The sequence below is a fragment of the Ranitomeya imitator genome, chromosome 2 (genome assembly GCF_032444005.1).
Source record: "Ranitomeya imitator isolate aRanImi1 chromosome 2, aRanImi1.pri, whole genome shotgun sequence".
Taxonomy (NCBI): Eukaryota; Metazoa; Chordata; class Amphibia; order Anura; family Dendrobatidae; genus Ranitomeya; species Ranitomeya imitator.
Window position 1 is genome coordinate 425027096 of NC_091283.1, and position 16444 is coordinate 425043539.

A 16444-nucleotide genomic window follows, 5' to 3' on the forward strand; every position below is an offset into this window, starting at 1 on the left:
TGATCTTCTTGATTACTCTCAGGAGCAGTGCCAGAGGAGGGAACAGATAGGAGAGATGAAATTGGTTCCAAGACAGTACCAGCGCATCCACGGCGATAGCCTGGGGATCTCGGTACCGAGAGACAAAACTGGGCACCTTGGCATTCACCTTGGACGCCATTAGATCCACGTCTGGAGTTCCCCAAAGATGGCAAATCTGCAAAAATACCTCGGGGTGGAGAGACCATTCCCCGGAGGCTAGACCCTGACGGCTTAGGAAATCTGCCGCCCAGTTTTCTTCGCCCGGAATGTGGACCGCTGAGATCACAGAGTGATTTCTCTCCGCCCAGAGTAGGATCTGTTTTACCTCCTGCATGGCTGCCTTGCTGCGGGTGCCCCCCTGGTGATTTATATAAGCTACCGCTGTGGCGTTGTCCGACTGAATCCGGACAGGGCGACCCGCCAGAAGATGGTGAAAACGTAACAAGGCTAGCCGGACCGCTCGAATCTCTAAGATATTGATGGTGAGTTCTGATTCCCGAGGAGACCAGCGTCCCTGAGCTGAGTGATGGAAGAACACTGCTCCCCAACCCAGGAGACTGGCATCTGTTATGACCACTAGCCAATTGGTTGGGGGAAAGGGCTTCCCCCTGAGTAGAGATGAGCTGTTTAGCCACCAAGCGAGAGCCTGTTTGGTCTGGAAAGACAACCGAAATTTGCGGTTAAGAGAGAGAGGATTTTTGTTCCATGCTGATAGGATTGCACGTTGGAGGGGTCGAAGATGAAACTGTGCAAACGGAACCGCCTCTATGGTTGCAACCATCTTTCCTAACACCCTCATCCCGGACCGAATCGTATGAGGGTATGGTTGTAGAAGGTTCCTCACTTCCCGCCGAAGGGCTAGGACCTTGTCCTGGGGAAGGATAGTTAAGGCTTGAGAGGTGTCGAAAATCATGCCTAAAAAAGAGATTTTTCGAGACGGCCGTAGAGATGACTTCCTTAAATTTACCAACCAACCTAGACGGGAAAGAGTGTCCAGAGTGATGTCGACATTTTCCTTGCAAGACTGAAATGTTGTTCCCTTGATCAGCAGATCGTCTAGGTATGGCAAGACGACAATACCTCGGGAGTGCAGAATGGACACCACAGTCGACATGACTTTTGTGAACACCCTGGGAGCGGAAGCTAGACCGAAAGGCAATGCCGTGAACTGGAAGTGTAGATTGTTTACGGCAAACCGGAGAAATCTTTGATGGAGCGGAAAGATGGGAATATGAAGATAAGCATCCTGAATGTCTACTGAGGCCAAAAATTCTCCCTTTTCCAGAGAGGCGATGACCGACCGCAGAGACTCCATCCGAAAGTGTCGAACGCGGACAAACTTGTTTAAGAGTTTGAGATCTAGGATAGGCCTCACTGCTCCATCCTTTTTGGGCACTACAAAAAGATTGGAATAAAAGCCCTGGAATGTTTGTTCCTTTGGAACAGGAGAAATGACACCGCTGATACGGAGAGACTCTATGGAATTGAACAAGCTTTGACGAAGAGATTTGCACTTGGGAAGACGGGATGGGAAGAACCGGGGAGGAGGAAGACCGACCAGCTCTATTTTGTAACCTGAAGATATGAGCTCTGCCACCCACTGGTCGTGGATTACCTGAAGCCAGACCTGGCGAAATAAAAGTAGACGTCCGCCTACCCTTTTGGAGATGCCCGGAAGAGGCCTCCAGTCACTTGGCCGAAAATCTTTGCGTCCTAGATCCTCTAGATCTAGAAGACTGGGGACGCATTCTTCCCCCCTGGCTGGCCGTATAAGGGGTCCGACCGTCTCGGTCCTGATTGGGCCGACCCTGCGCAGGAGAACTTGATGCTGGGGCCCATCTGACATAGCGAAAGGTTCTAAAGCGAGCCTGAAAATGGCGCCGAAAAGGCTGTCTGGCCCTCTGCTGAGGAAGGAACTTACTTTTCCCTCCTGTGGAGTCAGAAATGAGCTGATCCAGCTTTTCTCCGAACAAACGACCACTCTGATACGGCAGGGATGTAAGGGATTTCTTAGAGGTAGAATCAGCCCGCCAGGACCTTAACCAAAGGGCCCTTCTGATGGCAATAGCATTAGATGCAGCCGAGGAAGCACAATCTGCCGCATCCAGAGATGCGTTAATCAGATAGCTACCGGCCATAGCTACCTGAGAAGACATTTCAGCCAATTCTGCTGACACATTACCTTCCTGGAGAGCCTTAGATAATGAGTCAGACCAAGATATCATAGCCCTGGCAACCCAGGTTGCCGCAAAAGAAGGAAAAAGTGCTGAGCTTGAGGCCTCAAAGACGGAACGAGCCAAGCTCTCTATAAGACGATCCGTAGGATCCTTAATCGATGAGCCATTAGGGAGAGATAGTAACGTGTTAGAGGCTAAACGGGACACTGGAGGATCTACAGAAGGATTTTCGGCCCAATCACCACAAAGTTCCGAAGCAAAAGGATACCTAGCCTTCAGAGCTCTTTGCCCTGAAAAGCGTTTGTCCGGGTGCTCCCTATTGCGTCGAATCAGGTCCTCGAACTCAGGATGAGAGGAAAAAACCCTATGGGCCCGTTTAGACCGCTTAAATGAGACCTTATGAACAGAAGAAGAGACGAGCTCGTCTTCTATCCCCAAAGACTGATTGACAGCTTCAATTAGGCTGTCTACTGACTCCTGAAACCCAGGTTTATCAAAATTAAGAGACCCTTCTGACTCGTAGTCAGTCTCAACTTCACCGCTTTCTGCAGGGGAAGGAGAGCGAGATACGGAACTCCAGGATGCGGAAGCACCTGAGTGCCTGGGAGACGCTTTGCGAATCCGCTTTCCATGCGTCTGTCGAGTGAGAGCGCGCCCCCTGCAGGCCGCAGATTCCTGAGACCCCGAGGCCCTCTCTGAGACAGGCGGATTACCGGTCCCGACCGCCGGGGTCTGCAGTGATTTGATCGCTTCAGTAAGGGACGCCATGGATTGTGACAAGGACGTGACCCATTCCGGTGGAGCTACCACAGCATCTGGCTGAGGGACCGGGGCTGGAGAGACTACTGGAGGACTGGCAGGGGGGGGGGGCTCCTGGACATGTTCAGGGTCACAGGCCTCACAGGGGCGATTACTTTGGGCGTGCGGAAAAAGGGCACTACAAGATACACAACCGGTAAAAAGAACCGTGTGAGTCTTAACCTTTCTAGACATAATAATCCGTAATGCTATACCCAGGGCCAGAGACTGGGAAAAAAAGGAATGCTTCAGTCCAGCTGGAGAGAGAAGCACTTACCCCAGTCCTGCGCCAAACTAAGCCGCAGCCTAGAGCAGGCCCGAAGCCGCGGCCTAAATTTCCCCCTCAGAGGCCGGAGAAACCGGAACCGGACGTGACGCGCCGGAAGGGGCGGAGCCCCGCAGCGCGGTCTGCTGCCCGGAAGTCCCGGGCTCCAGGAACAGCCCCACGCCTGCCGTGAGCCAGGCAAAGCCGCAGCCTCCGGAGGAACAGCGGCGCCGATCTTCTCTACACCGCGGCGCCGCTCCGGAGCGCTGCGGCGCCGCCGACCGAATGCCGCGGCGCCGCTACAGAGAGCCGCAGGCGCCTCAGCGCTGGACCACCGCCGATCCACAAAAAAAAAAGGACGCCAGCCTCACCCGGAGCCGGACCACCGCACTACCCAGGGCCAGCGCAACAGGTACTCAGCGAGGTACTGACACACCACACTCAGCGAGGGGTGGAAAGAATGACGGTGCAGGCACCCAAACTCCATTATCCCAAGATAAGGAGAGGGACCGTCCTCCACCCCAGCTAACACCCCCGGCAGGGGTGTAGAAAACAGGGGGGAACACACGGACGTCTAGGAGCACCTGTACAGCCTGGGGTCTAGATACCTCAGGGTGGTCAGGGCCAAGTCCAGTGAAAAATCCCACGTAGCGGGAAAGGAAACGTGGAGCAGTATCACACGTGCTTGCCCGTTGATGATTTGGGGAGATCGGACCCTCAAAAAGGTCCGTCGCCCCCTCAATCCAAAAGTTGAAAGTCGGGTCCAAAAAATCCCGGACCCAGAGATGTGCCTCCTTGAGACACTAAGCATAAACTGGAGTCTCTGGTAGCCAGTGTCAGGGTGTATACGTTGGAGGAGGAGCTAACTTTTTTTTTTTAAGTTTACTTAGTGTCAGCCTCCTGGCGGCAGAAGCATACACCCACAGTCCTGTGTCCCCCAATGAGGCGAAGGAGAAATAGGGATTTTTGTGCACTCACCGTAAAATCCTTTTCTCCGAGCCTTTCATTGGGGGACACAGCTCCCACCCAGATATTAGCTTATGCTTGTTTTTATAATCTGATATGCTATACTCTCATATATAATATGACATTCCGTAAGCTCGATCGGATATGCTATACTCTCATATATAATATGACATGCTATACGCTCATATGTTGTTATTGATATCCTACTGCTTTTGCACCGAACTGGTTAGCTGAGAGCCAGCAGGAAGGTGTATACTGTAGGGGAGGAGCTAACTTTCTTTGTATCACTTAGTGTCAGCCTCCTAGTGGCTGCAGCATACACCCACGGTTTGTGTTCCCCAATGAATGGCTCGGAGAAAAGGATTTTACGGTGAGTACACAAAAATCCCTATTTTAATAGAACATAGAAAAGTCAAAAAGAGATCGGAAGACTAAAAACATTAATTAGACAGCTTCTGCTTAAGGGAAAAGCTGTCAAACATTACCTTGTCCGCACATCCAGTTTACATCTGTTGATGATGCAGGAAAGCTCAAAAAGGATGGGAAACCAGCCACGAACCCAGACTCTGTCCCCGGGGGCCACATTCATGTCATCGCTGGTGTACTCTCTAAGTGCCTGCAACAGATTAACTCTCAATCATCATTAACTGAACCAGATCATGGGTCAGATAGTTAATGACTGGGGCAGAAGGTGAAGATGGAGGCTATTGTTCGAAACTTTGGACCATGCAAAAAGTTCAAGGTGAAACTAGAGGCGAGATCTACACTGTGCTTTGGAAAGAACTAACCAACCATGACACACCTGAGGCTTCTCCGAGACGTACTTCGCACAGAAACGGATGAGTCTAATAGCTTCCATGCTGGTGTCTGGGAAAGCAGCATTGCAAGCAAACTCTGACAAACACTTCACAGCATCCTGAAAAGAGTCAATGGCTGACGGAAAATGGTGCTGGAAAACTTTGGCTGGGGAGACAGATAGGCATGTTAGAAAATGTCCTGAATAGCTGTGCAGATACCAGACCAGCGCTACACTTACTGACAATGTGGTTCACAGTTTGGAATGTCAGCTCCACTAGATTTCCATTTGTTTCAGACGCTGCCTGATAAAATACTGCAAATATGTTTTTCCACCCTGAACGTATGTTCCCAGCTTGCATGTTCACCATCTGTGCCAGGCAGCGGATTACCATGTCCCGAATAGTGGGAGACCTAAAACAAATGGCATAAACATTAGGCTTACAACACAGAGTACAGGTGCCAGACTCAAGGACATCTGGAGACATTACCTGTTCTTTTTCATTATGTGCTCAAAAGGACGCAAGAAATCCTTCTGGAATCGGAAATTGGCCAACTCGTCTTTTTCCAGAAACTTCATAGATAACTGTCTGAGGGAATCCACGGCAAATATGGCAACATCTTCATTAGGGTTGCAGCCAACCTGTCAGAAGGACACAATGATCATCTAATACATTAACGAATCCATTCACTGGGAACACGCAGTGCCTTACAAATTAATGTCACTGACAAAATATGGACACGTGTCACCGTCACGGGACCGCATCACCAAAGGCTGTAGGTTTCCAAGCCTACATTACTATAGCAGGCCACAAGCAAATGCACACAAAGCCTTGGGAGCATCGATCACATAATATCTGGTCAGGTCACATGAGTGTGTGGTTTTCATGGCATCACACAAATGACTGACACTGGAGAAAGACCAAATCACTACCAATAGGCTTTTCTATTTACTGGCTGTCCTCCAGCGCTGCGCTCTGCTTCTCTGCTCTCCTCCTGTACTGGCTGTGAGCCGGAAAGCAGAGCGGTGACGTCACCGCTCTGCTTTCCGGCTCACAGACAGTACAGGAGGAGTGCAGAGCACAGCGCTGGAGGACAGACAGCGGTAGGTAAGTATGTACTGTTTGTTTTTTTTAACTTTTAGCATGGTATCCAGGGTAAACATCGGGTTACTAAGCGCGGCCCTGCGCTTAGTTACCCGATGTTTACCCTGGTTACCAGTGAAGACATCGCTGGATCGGTGTCACACACGCCGATCCAGCGATGTCTCCAGGGAGTCCAGCGACGAAATAAAGTTCTGGACTTTATTCCGCGACCAACGATCTCCCAGCAGGGGCCTGATCGTTGGTCGCTGTCACACAGAACAATTTCATTAACGATATCGTTGCTACGTCACAAATAGCAACGATATCGTTAACAATATCGTTATGTGTGAAGGTACCTTAACACGGTATCAAGATAGAGATATATATATATACACTCTTTTCTGTACCAATAGACTTGTAATTTAAAGCCTAATGTTCGTAACTCCCAATAATAGAGGAATCGACACACATTTATCATCAATTTCAGCTATGAGGGATAAAGAGCATATGTCCTGTAGGAATGGAGGGGAATGGAGTGCTCAGTCTCTTTGGTTATAAGACGCCTCTAGGAGATAGACACAAACCATAAAGGTACCTTCACACATAACGATATCGTTAACGATATCGTTGCTATTTGTGACGTAGCAACGATATCGTTAATGAAATCGTTATGTGTGACAGCGACCAACGATCAGGCCCCTGCTGGGAGATCGTTGGTCGCTGAATAAAGTCCAGAACTTTATTTGGTCGCTGGACTCCCTGCTGACATCGCTGGATCGGCGTGTGTGACACCGATCCAGCGATGTCTTCACTGGTAACCAGGGTAAACATCGGGTAACTAAGCGCAGGGCCGCGCTTAGTAACCCGATGTTTACCCTGGTTACCATGCTAAAAGTAAAAAAAAAAACAAACACTAGATACTTACCTACCGCTGTCTGTCCTCCAGCGCTGTGCTCTGCACTCCTCCTGTACTGGCTGTGAGCCGGAAAGCAGAGCGGTGACGTCACCGCTCTGCTTTCCGGCTCCCAGACAGTACAGGAGGAGAGCAGAGAAGCAGAGCGCAGCGCTGGAGGACAGACAGCGGTAGGTAAGTATGTAGTGTTTGTTTTTTTTTTACTTTTAGCATGGTAACCAGGGTAAACATCGGGTTACTAAGCGCGGCCCTGCGCTTAGTTACCCGATGTTTACCCTGGTTACCGGCATCGTTGGTCGCTGGAGAGCGGTCTGTGTGACAGCTCTCCAGCGACCAAACAGCGACGCTGCAGCGATCCGGATCGTTGTCGGTATCGCTGCAGCGTCGCTTAATGTGAAGGGGCCTTAAGTCTACCTTACTACATTTCAGTATGAAAAAGAAAAAAAAAACATGTTTCTTTATCGATTCATTGGGGGACACAGAACAACCGTGGGTGTATGCTGCTGCTGCTAGGAGGCTGACACTATGCAAAAAGGAAAAAACACGTGGCTCCTCCCTGGCAGTATACACCCACCGACAGGCACCAAGCACCTCAGTTTGTGCTTAGTGTCTGTAGGAGGCGGACCTGGATCTTCCGATCCGCTGCTAACCCTGCTTTCCTTTACAGGTTTTCATTGTTTTTATTAACGATTTTGTTTTCTCTTTCAGATATAGCATTCAGGGAATCAGGGTGTAATCTCTCACCCTGCCTCCCCAGGAGGGCGGCTGAGCGAGCAGTGTGGTGTCACCCACATCGCTACTCTCAGACCGCCGGCAGGACATTATCCCCTGTCACCCTCCCAGGTGCTCCAGGGTCTATACGGTGGCAGTCCTAGCCAAAACAGTCCCCCTCACCCCTCTCCTCGGAGAGGGCTGAGAGGAAGGCGATGGTCACCAGTGGTGACCCTCCCCCTTGTCTTAGGGGTTGAGGCCGTCTTCTGGATGAAGGATTTCGTATCCAGCAACCCTTCCCTCAACGGGCCCTTGGACGATCCTCTCTTTGCCTGTGGAACCGGACATGCAGGTAACTTCCACAGCGGCCGCTTTATCCGCAGCAGTATTTCTCAGACTGGCAGCGCCCTTACCGACATTTTACTTTCGTTTTTACCGCTGTAGATGGCCACGTCCCCTCCCAGTAGGCCACGCCCCATTCTCAGGCGCGCTTTTTTGGCGCCCTTTTTTTCCTCCACTCAGGAGGAACACTTACAACTGGGCACGCCCTTCCTTTTTCTGTGCGGCCCTATCAGGAGCCTTGGTTCATTCTTTCAGCACAGCTCCGCCCCTTCTTCACCGCTGGGACTTCCTGCCTTTGCAGCTCTGTGCACAGGAGGCATCGTGCGTTGGGAGACACAGATAACTCTGCTCTGCGGTAGGCTTGCGACGCTATATCGGCCCCTCTCTCGGTATTATCCATACCACTGTAGGTTCACTTAGTCTATTCTGTAGGATAGCGCTGCAGATTCTCCTTATGTCCAACTCTTCTGGAGCCTTCCCTACCAAACCTACCATAACTCATTACGCCTGCGCTCGTTGCAAGAGAAAGTGGTCAGTAGGCCAATCGTCGCCTTTCTGCCAGTCCTGCAGTCCTCCTGCCATGTCTGCCCCACAGGAACCTTCTGACTCTCGGGATGGGGGCGCTCCCCCTCCCCCTGAGTGGGACATTGCTATCTCGCAGTCGGTCTCTGATTTGACTAAGGTGTCTCAGTCTCTGGTCCTGGTCCAGGCGCTTTAACGTCTTCCACAGCTACCTACAGTCACCAGTGCTCCGACCGTCTCCCATGGCGAGTCGGCCGCATCTGATCCTGAACCACAGGGAGACAAACCAGCCAGCCATTATATAAAATAATCTTTATTTATATTATAGAAAGAGGACTCTGTCTGGCTCCTCGTCTGGTTCTCCGGGTCCCTCCGCAACGCTCAAGCTGCTCTCCTCCTCCCAATTCCCCTCTTTACAGGAGGACATTGGGTCTGATGTGGATTCCCAGTCCGGTTCTGACTCCGATTCAGACCAGGCTTGTAGCATGCAGGCTATCGTGGATAGTCTCATTTCGGCTATCTCGCAAACCCTCAAACTAAAACAAGATGAGGCTTCCCCCCAGGATTCCTCAGTCTCTTAAGCGGGTGAAGCGTCCCTCTCGCTCTTTTCCTACCCATGATGAGTTTGAGTCTACCCTGTCTAAACACTGGGAACATCCTGAAAAGCGTTTTTCGGGTAGAAAACAGCTGGACGAGCTCTATCCCTTTAGCACCGATCTTATTTCTAAGTGGGCTGAGTCTCCAAAGGTGGATCCGCCGATCTCCCATCTTTCTTCTAAGACTGTTCTTTCCTTACCGGATGATGCGTCGCTTAAGGACGCATCGGACAGACAAATTGAGGCGCTGGCCAAGTCAGCCTTTGAGGCAACGGGTGCTTCCCTCTGCCCCAGCTTCGCTTCCACCTGGGTGGCCAAGGCCATATCTGCCTGGGCCAAGATCCTTCGTCGGGGCATTTTGGCTTCTGCCTCCCCTACCAAGCTGGCTGACCTCGCAGACCAGATTAACCACACAGGAAAATACCTTCTCACTGCCTCTCTAGATGCAGCAGCCTGTTCGGCCAGGGCAAGCAGCAATATTGTCGATATTCGCCGCATTCTTTGGCTGAAGGCATGGAATGCAGATGCTACTTCCAAAAAGTCTCTCACCAACTTAGTATTTCAAGGTTCCCGGCTTTTTGGTGCTCGTCTGGATCAAATTATCTCAGACGCGACTGGGGGCAAGAGTATGTCCCTCCCCCAGTCCAAGCCAAAACATTTCTTTAACACAAAGGGTCCTCTGACATTTCGTCCCTTTCTCCCGTTTGCAGCCTCAGACTCATCATCTCAACAAGAGTGCCCCGCTACCACTGGTCAACGCAGAAAACCCTCTTACAAGCCAGCTCCCATATGGAGGTCCAGGGCTCAACCTCCCAGGCCTTCCGGGTCTCATTCCAACAGATACCGTTCTAAGTGACGGGTCGCCCCCACCTGGGAGTCTTTCCAGGGTGGGAGGCAGGCTTCTTTTCTTCAAAGACACCTGGCTGTCAGTGATCAGCGACGCCTGGGTCAGAGAGATCATTACTTCCGGGTACAAAATCGATTTTTCTACCCTCCCGTAAAATCGCTTCTTCCTCTCTCGTCCGCCAAAGCAACCGTCCCATTTACCCGGTTTGCTTCAAGCCGTGGCGTCTCTGGTTGCCGCCGGAGTTGTAGTTCCCGTTCCTTCCGACGAGCGTTTTTCCGGGTTCTACTCGAACCTTTTTGTAGTCCCAAAGAAGGACGGGTCTCTCCGCCCTATCCTTGATTTAAAACTTCTGAACCACCACGTCCGACCTCGCCAGTTCAGGATGGAATCCCTGTGGTCAGTGATCGCCGCCATGGAACCCAGGGAGTTCCTCTGCTCGGTCGACATTCAAGATGCGTACTTTCATGTCCCCATCTGTGTATGGCATTAGAGATTCCTTCGGTTTGCAATCGAAGACAATCACTGATTACCAATTCACGGCCCTTCCTTTCGGGTTAGCGTCTGCCCCCAGGGTTTTCACCAAAATCATGGAGGTGGTCATGGCGCTCCTTCATTCCAGGGGGATTCTCGTTATCCCCTACCTGGACGATCTGTTGATCAAGGGGTCGTCTCATTCAGACTGTGCTCAGAATCTCCAGGTCTCTCTGGACACCCTGACCCGTCTCGGCTGGATTATCAACCGGGCCAAGTCCTCCCTGATTCCGTCCCAACGACTGTCCTTCCTGGGCATGGTGTTCGACATGAACGTGGCTCGGGTCTTTCTCCCAAAGGACAAGTTCCCAGTTCTCCTCAAGGCGGTCCGTCTTCTCAAACGCCCAGCTCCCCGGTTGCTTCGGTTCTGCATGGGAGTCCTGGGGAAGATGGTGGCCTCCATGGAGGCTGTACCCTTCGCCCAGTTCCACACCCGCCCTCTCCAGCTATTCCTCCTATCCACCTGGAACAGGTCTTTGGATTCCCTGGACTGTCCCGTTCACCCTCCTCTCCAGTTTCGTCAGTCCCTAACCTGGTGGACGCTGTCCTCCTCTCTCCTGAGAGGAAGATCATTTCTTCTCCTTCAGTGGCAGGCCATCACCACCGATGCCAGCCTACTTGGGTGGGGAGCAGTCTTCCGACATCACACGGCTCAGGGCCGTTGGACCACCCAGGAAGCTCTTCTTCCCATCAACCTCCAGGAGATCAGGGCAATCTTCCTTGCACTACTCCACTGGCAGTCTCTTCTGACGGGTCTCCCTGTCCGCATCCAGTCGGACAATGCCACAGCCGTGGCATACTTAAACCACCAGGGCGGGACTCTCAGCAGCCAAGTAATGGCAGAAACGGCAAAGATCCTTCGGTGGGCGGAACGCCACATTCCGGCCATATCAGCCGGTCATATTCCGGGGGTCGAAAACTGGGCAGCCGACATCCTCAGTCGCCAGGGTCTAGCAGCGGGCGAGTGGTCTCTCCACACCGGTCTTCGATCAAATTTGACTTCGCCGAGGAACTCCAGACGTCGACCTTATGGCATCCCGGATCAACTACTAGGTCCCTCAGTTTGTCGCCAGATCCCGGGACCCTCTTGCCGTCGGCCACGACGCTCTGGTAATTCCATGGTCCCAGTTTCAGTTTCCCTACCTGTTCCCTCCTCTCCCCTTGATTCCAAGGGTGGTAAAGAAGATCAAGTTAGAAGGGATTCCGGTCACACTGATAGCGCCGGACTGGCCAAGGCGTCCGTGGTATGCCGAGCTCGTAAACATGCTTGCGGATACTCCTTGGAGACTCCCAGATCGGCCAGACCTCCTCTCGCAGGGACCTCTCTACCACCAGAGTTCTCAGTCGATGAGTTTAATGGCATGGCCTTTGAGGCCGCAGTCTTGAAGGACTCGGGTCTCTCTCCCCAGGTCATACAGACCATGATCAGAGCCAGAAAGCCGGCATCTTCTCGTATCTACCATAGGTACTGGAAGGCTTTTTTCCGGTGGCGTAAAACAAATTAAGTTTTTCCAATGTCTTTTACTCTTCCGGATTTTCTTGGTTTCCTCCCGTCTGGTCTCGATTCGGGCTCATCTCTCAGCACCCTCAAGGGACAAGTTTCTGCTCTGTCGATTCTCTTCCAGAGTGACCTGTCCTCTGGGCATATCGCCCCTCCTTTCCGGTCCCCTTTGGAACCTTGGGACCTTAACCTGGTCCTTAGTGCTCTTCAGGCTACTCCCTTTGAACCTCTTCAAGACGTGCCTTTTTCCTTTCTCTCTTGGAAGGTGGCCTTCCTCATCACCATCACATCTATTAGGAGGGTTTCTGAGTTGGCATCTCTTTCTTGCCATTCCCCCTTCCTTATTCTTCATCAGGATAAGGCCGTTCTTAGACCGGTTCTCAAATTCCTTCCCAAGGTGGTCTCGGCTTTCCACACCAATGAGGACATAGTCCTTCCATCATTTTGCCCTTCTCCGGCTCATCCTTTGGAGAAGTCCCTTCACAAGCTTGAAGTGGTCAGGGCCATTCGGGTCTATCTTTCTAGAACCGCTCCCTTCCGTCAATCCGATTCTCTCCTTGTGGTTTCCGAAGGTCGTCGGAAGGGCCTTCAAGGGTCTAAATCCACTATCTCGCGTTGGATTCGTCCTGCAATATCAGAATCGTACCGTTTTCAATGAGGCACGTCCTCCTCCTGTGGGGGGGGGTTTTGTCGGGGTATGCGAGCCCACTCCACCAGACCTGTCGGAGCTTCTTGGGCTGTTCGCCACCAGGCTTCCGCCTTGCAAGTTTGCAAGGCCGCAACCTGGTCGTCTTTGCACACTTTTACGAGGTTCTATAGGGTTCATACCCAAGCCTTGTCCGATGCAGGGCTTGGTGGGAAGGTACTGCAGGCGGCGGTTGCGCACCGGCCGACCTGAACCATTATTTATATTCTTTCTATCCACCCTTTTCTGAGACTGCTTTTGGACGTCCGACGGCTGTTCTGTCCCCCCCAATGAAGCGATAAAGAAAGAGGGATTTTTGGTACTTACCGTAAAATCTCTTTCTTGGAGCCTTCATTGGGGGACACAGCACCCTCCCTAATGTTTATTCTGGTACCGTTTTGGGGTCTTGGTGATCTAGTTGAGTTGGTACTTATACTTTATGAGTTCTGTTACTTCTCCTACTGGTTTTTACACCAACTGAGGTGCTTGGTGCCTGTCGGCGGGTGTATACTGCCAGGGAGGAGCCACGTGTTTTTTCCTTTTTGCGTAGTGTCAGCCTCCTAGCAGCAGCATACACCGGTTGTTCTGTGTCCTCCAATGAAGGCTCCAAGAAAGAGATTTTACGGTAACTACCAAAAATCCCTTTTTTTCTCCGAGTGGCTCAGGAAACAAATAAGAATCACCTTGTTGAAATGGTCGCCAATCACTTGCCATATCCTGGACCACTGAAGACGGATGCGGTTCATGTTGTAGTAGGATATCTCCACAATCTTCTGTAAGCTGAACATGCGAGGCTGGTGGACAGAGGCCAGTTCATCCATAGACACGGCGCACAACCAGCGGACAAAGTCAACTGGAAGACACAAAAGAAGACAATAATACTGCGAATGCATGCCAACATTTACCCTCACCAGAGACTCCTATTCCTGTGGGGGGGGGGCTCACACCTACCTATTGCATATCCATCCAGTCGCGTGGAGCCAGTGAAAATTCTGCAGATACAAATAGGTTTTATTATTCCTGCAGCAAACTCAGAACATATCGTATAATAACCAGATAAGCAAAATACAGGACAGGAAATTAATAGAAAATATTATAACATATGGTTGGAAATGGGGGTTTATGGAAAGAGAAAAGCAATAAAAAAAAATGTGAAAATATATATGAGGACCCTGACTGAATGTTCCAGGTCGACTGTTTAGTGTATTGTTCAGAGACAGGTTTTAGCATTTATTGGTAGATTAAAAAGAAAAAGGAAAATGTAAGAACCATGATAGTATAACAGCCGACGTGTGTCGAGCTACACTAGCTCATAATCATGATTAAGAGCTAGTGTAACTTGAAACGCGTTGGCCATTATACTATCATGGTTTTTACATTTTTCTTTTTCATGTTTTAATCTACCAATAAATGTGACGTATTAAAACTTTTGCGGTTACAAGATTTTCCAAGTTTTTTTTCACGGCTTACTCACTCAGGAAACCAGCCTGAAGTCTCCGTGCACCGCACCCTTATTGCAGGAATCTCTCAACCCAGTGAGCTGGTGTTTGCTCCATTCTGCTTTTTTATTTATTTTTTTATAGGCTATAGCAGTTATTGATTCCATGTTAGAATGTTACAGTATTCTCGTGTTATGGTCAAAGGGGTTGCTTTAGGTCAAAGTTCAGGGCTGAATGTCAGTCAATTCAGGATATATGTGGTATATTGAAATATGTACTTAGTTTGTTCTGGAATGTTATGTGTGGTGGTTGGGGAGAATTACTGGTTTATATTTTTATAATGATTAATAAGTATGAGATAAAGATTTATATAACTGAATAGTGATTACATTTCATGGATAATACTGTGATGGCCTATCATGTAATTATAAACATGTTATTGTTGATTGACTGGCTTGTAATATGGTTATATATTTTCTCGCATCAATAAAAAGCTCTGATTAAAAAAAAAAAAAGAACATCAAACAGGAAATTGAGCCTTCCTATAGTGCAGTACACGATGGACCCTGGCAGTAAATAACGAGTCTGTGGGATACTTAAAATGAGACAACTGAAGGGTAACAGCTGGTGGGATAAAGAACGAACCAATGACAATGAGAGCGTCTATAGGATATCTAATGGATCCTTACCGGTCCACAGCGACAACAACACTCTGTGAACTGGTCTCTCCAACCGATTCCTGGATGCTCGCCATTTGCTTCTTGTCAACTCCACCGCCGACTAATGTGCCTACAAGAGAGCAAGTATGAGAATAACAGAACATCGGGACCCCCTCCCACAGCCCAAGGGAGATATACTCACTAAGTCCAAGACCCATGAACTCCTCCCCTCCAGTGGTGTAGCTCTTAATAATACTCTCTCGCTCCCGGCCACCCGCCGAGATGTAGCGTGTTTTAACTCCGGTACCAATTAGTTGAGCCAGTTCTAATTGACTGATGCACTTCAGAACCTAAAACATTGCACACATGACTCTGAACACAACTATCCCCAATCTGAAGAGCAGGTCAAGTGTTATCATGCAGGACTTCTCCCAGAACTAACCTCATGCCAGGAGTTGCCCAGGTAGTTGCCATCAGTATGAGCTACAGTGATGAGAGTCTTGATAGTGTCGATGTTCTTCTGCTTCATTTCTGTGATGCTTGAACTGGCGGTCAGCAGGGAGAAGCGAGCTAAGGCCTGGACATATGCATCTCTTTCCAGCTTCCCGGAAAAAAGGAAACCAAGTCAGATGCAAGAAAGGTTGAATAGCCCAGACTATATTACCACCTATAACAGAGAGAACATATGCAGGACCACTCACCTGCATGCCAAAGATACAGGAGATTCTGATTGCACAGCGGATTCCCTCCAAACACAGGTTGGTTACTTCATTATCATCACAGTCCTGGAGGCCGATACTGTAAGCAGCGAGAAGCGGCGTCCACACGAGCTGCAGGAAACGTCAGACATCAGACAGAATTCTTGCCAGCTCTACTGACAAGTATCAAGTCTACTTTACTTACCTTAAACATGGGCCTGACATGGTCCAGGTGGGTGGCACTGGTGAATGGCGCTTTGGCATGGCTCACAGCTTCCATAAGAGCCTTGGCTGTTTTTGCCATTTGTTCCATTTCCATATTGTACAACAATCGACGCTCCTTCTCGCTAGCTACACCTGAGCACCAAAACATGAGATTCAGACACTTTTTTTTTTAGGTTGTTGTCACTGCTATATCACAATCTACTGCTGACACCCAGTCTCTATGTCATTTCTGAGAAGTTAACGACATCACTGATTATAATGATAAGTTAATTATACTGCAAACAGCCTTAACCTACACTTAAGGTACCGTCACACTAAGCGACGCTGCAGCGATACCGACAACGATCTGGATCGCTGCAGCGTCGCTGTTTGGTCGCTGGAGAGCTGTCACACAGACAGCTCTCCAGCGACCAACGATGCCGGTAACCAGGGTAAACATCGGGTTACTAAGCGCAGGGCCGCGCTTAGTAACATAGTAACATAGTAACATAACATAGTTAGTAAGGCCGAAAAAAGACATTTGTCCATCCAGTTCAGCCTATATTCCATCATAATAAATACCCAGATCTACGTCCTTCTACAGAACCTAATAATTGTATGATACAATATTGTTCTGCTCCAGGAAGACATCCAGGCCTCTCTTGAACCCCTCGACTGAGTTCGCCATC

The 16444-nt window shown here is 49.9% G+C and overlaps 1 protein-coding gene across 1 annotated transcript in view; it reads right to left on the reverse strand.

The window, feature by feature from the left end:
- The window catches only part of ARFGEF2 (ARF guanine nucleotide exchange factor 2), a 123200-nt gene that overhangs the window by 46954 nt on the left and 59802 nt on the right, over window positions 1-16444 (reverse strand). The window contains exons 19-29 of the mRNA XM_069750827.1: window positions 15757-15908; window positions 15555-15683; window positions 15296-15454; window positions 15056-15203; window positions 14884-14983; window positions 13707-13747; window positions 13439-13608; window positions 5514-5665; window positions 5264-5436; window positions 5030-5190; window positions 4713-4843 (exon numbers count right to left, since the gene is read on the reverse strand). Of these exons, the coding sequence (XP_069606928.1) occupies window positions 4713-4843; window positions 5030-5190; window positions 5264-5436; window positions 5514-5665; window positions 13439-13608; window positions 13707-13747; window positions 14884-14983; window positions 15056-15203; window positions 15296-15454; window positions 15555-15683; window positions 15757-15908 (1516 nt within the window). The remainder of the gene's footprint in view (window positions 1-4712; window positions 4844-5029; window positions 5191-5263; window positions 5437-5513; window positions 5666-13438; window positions 13609-13706; window positions 13748-14883; window positions 14984-15055; window positions 15204-15295; window positions 15455-15554; window positions 15684-15756; window positions 15909-16444) is intronic.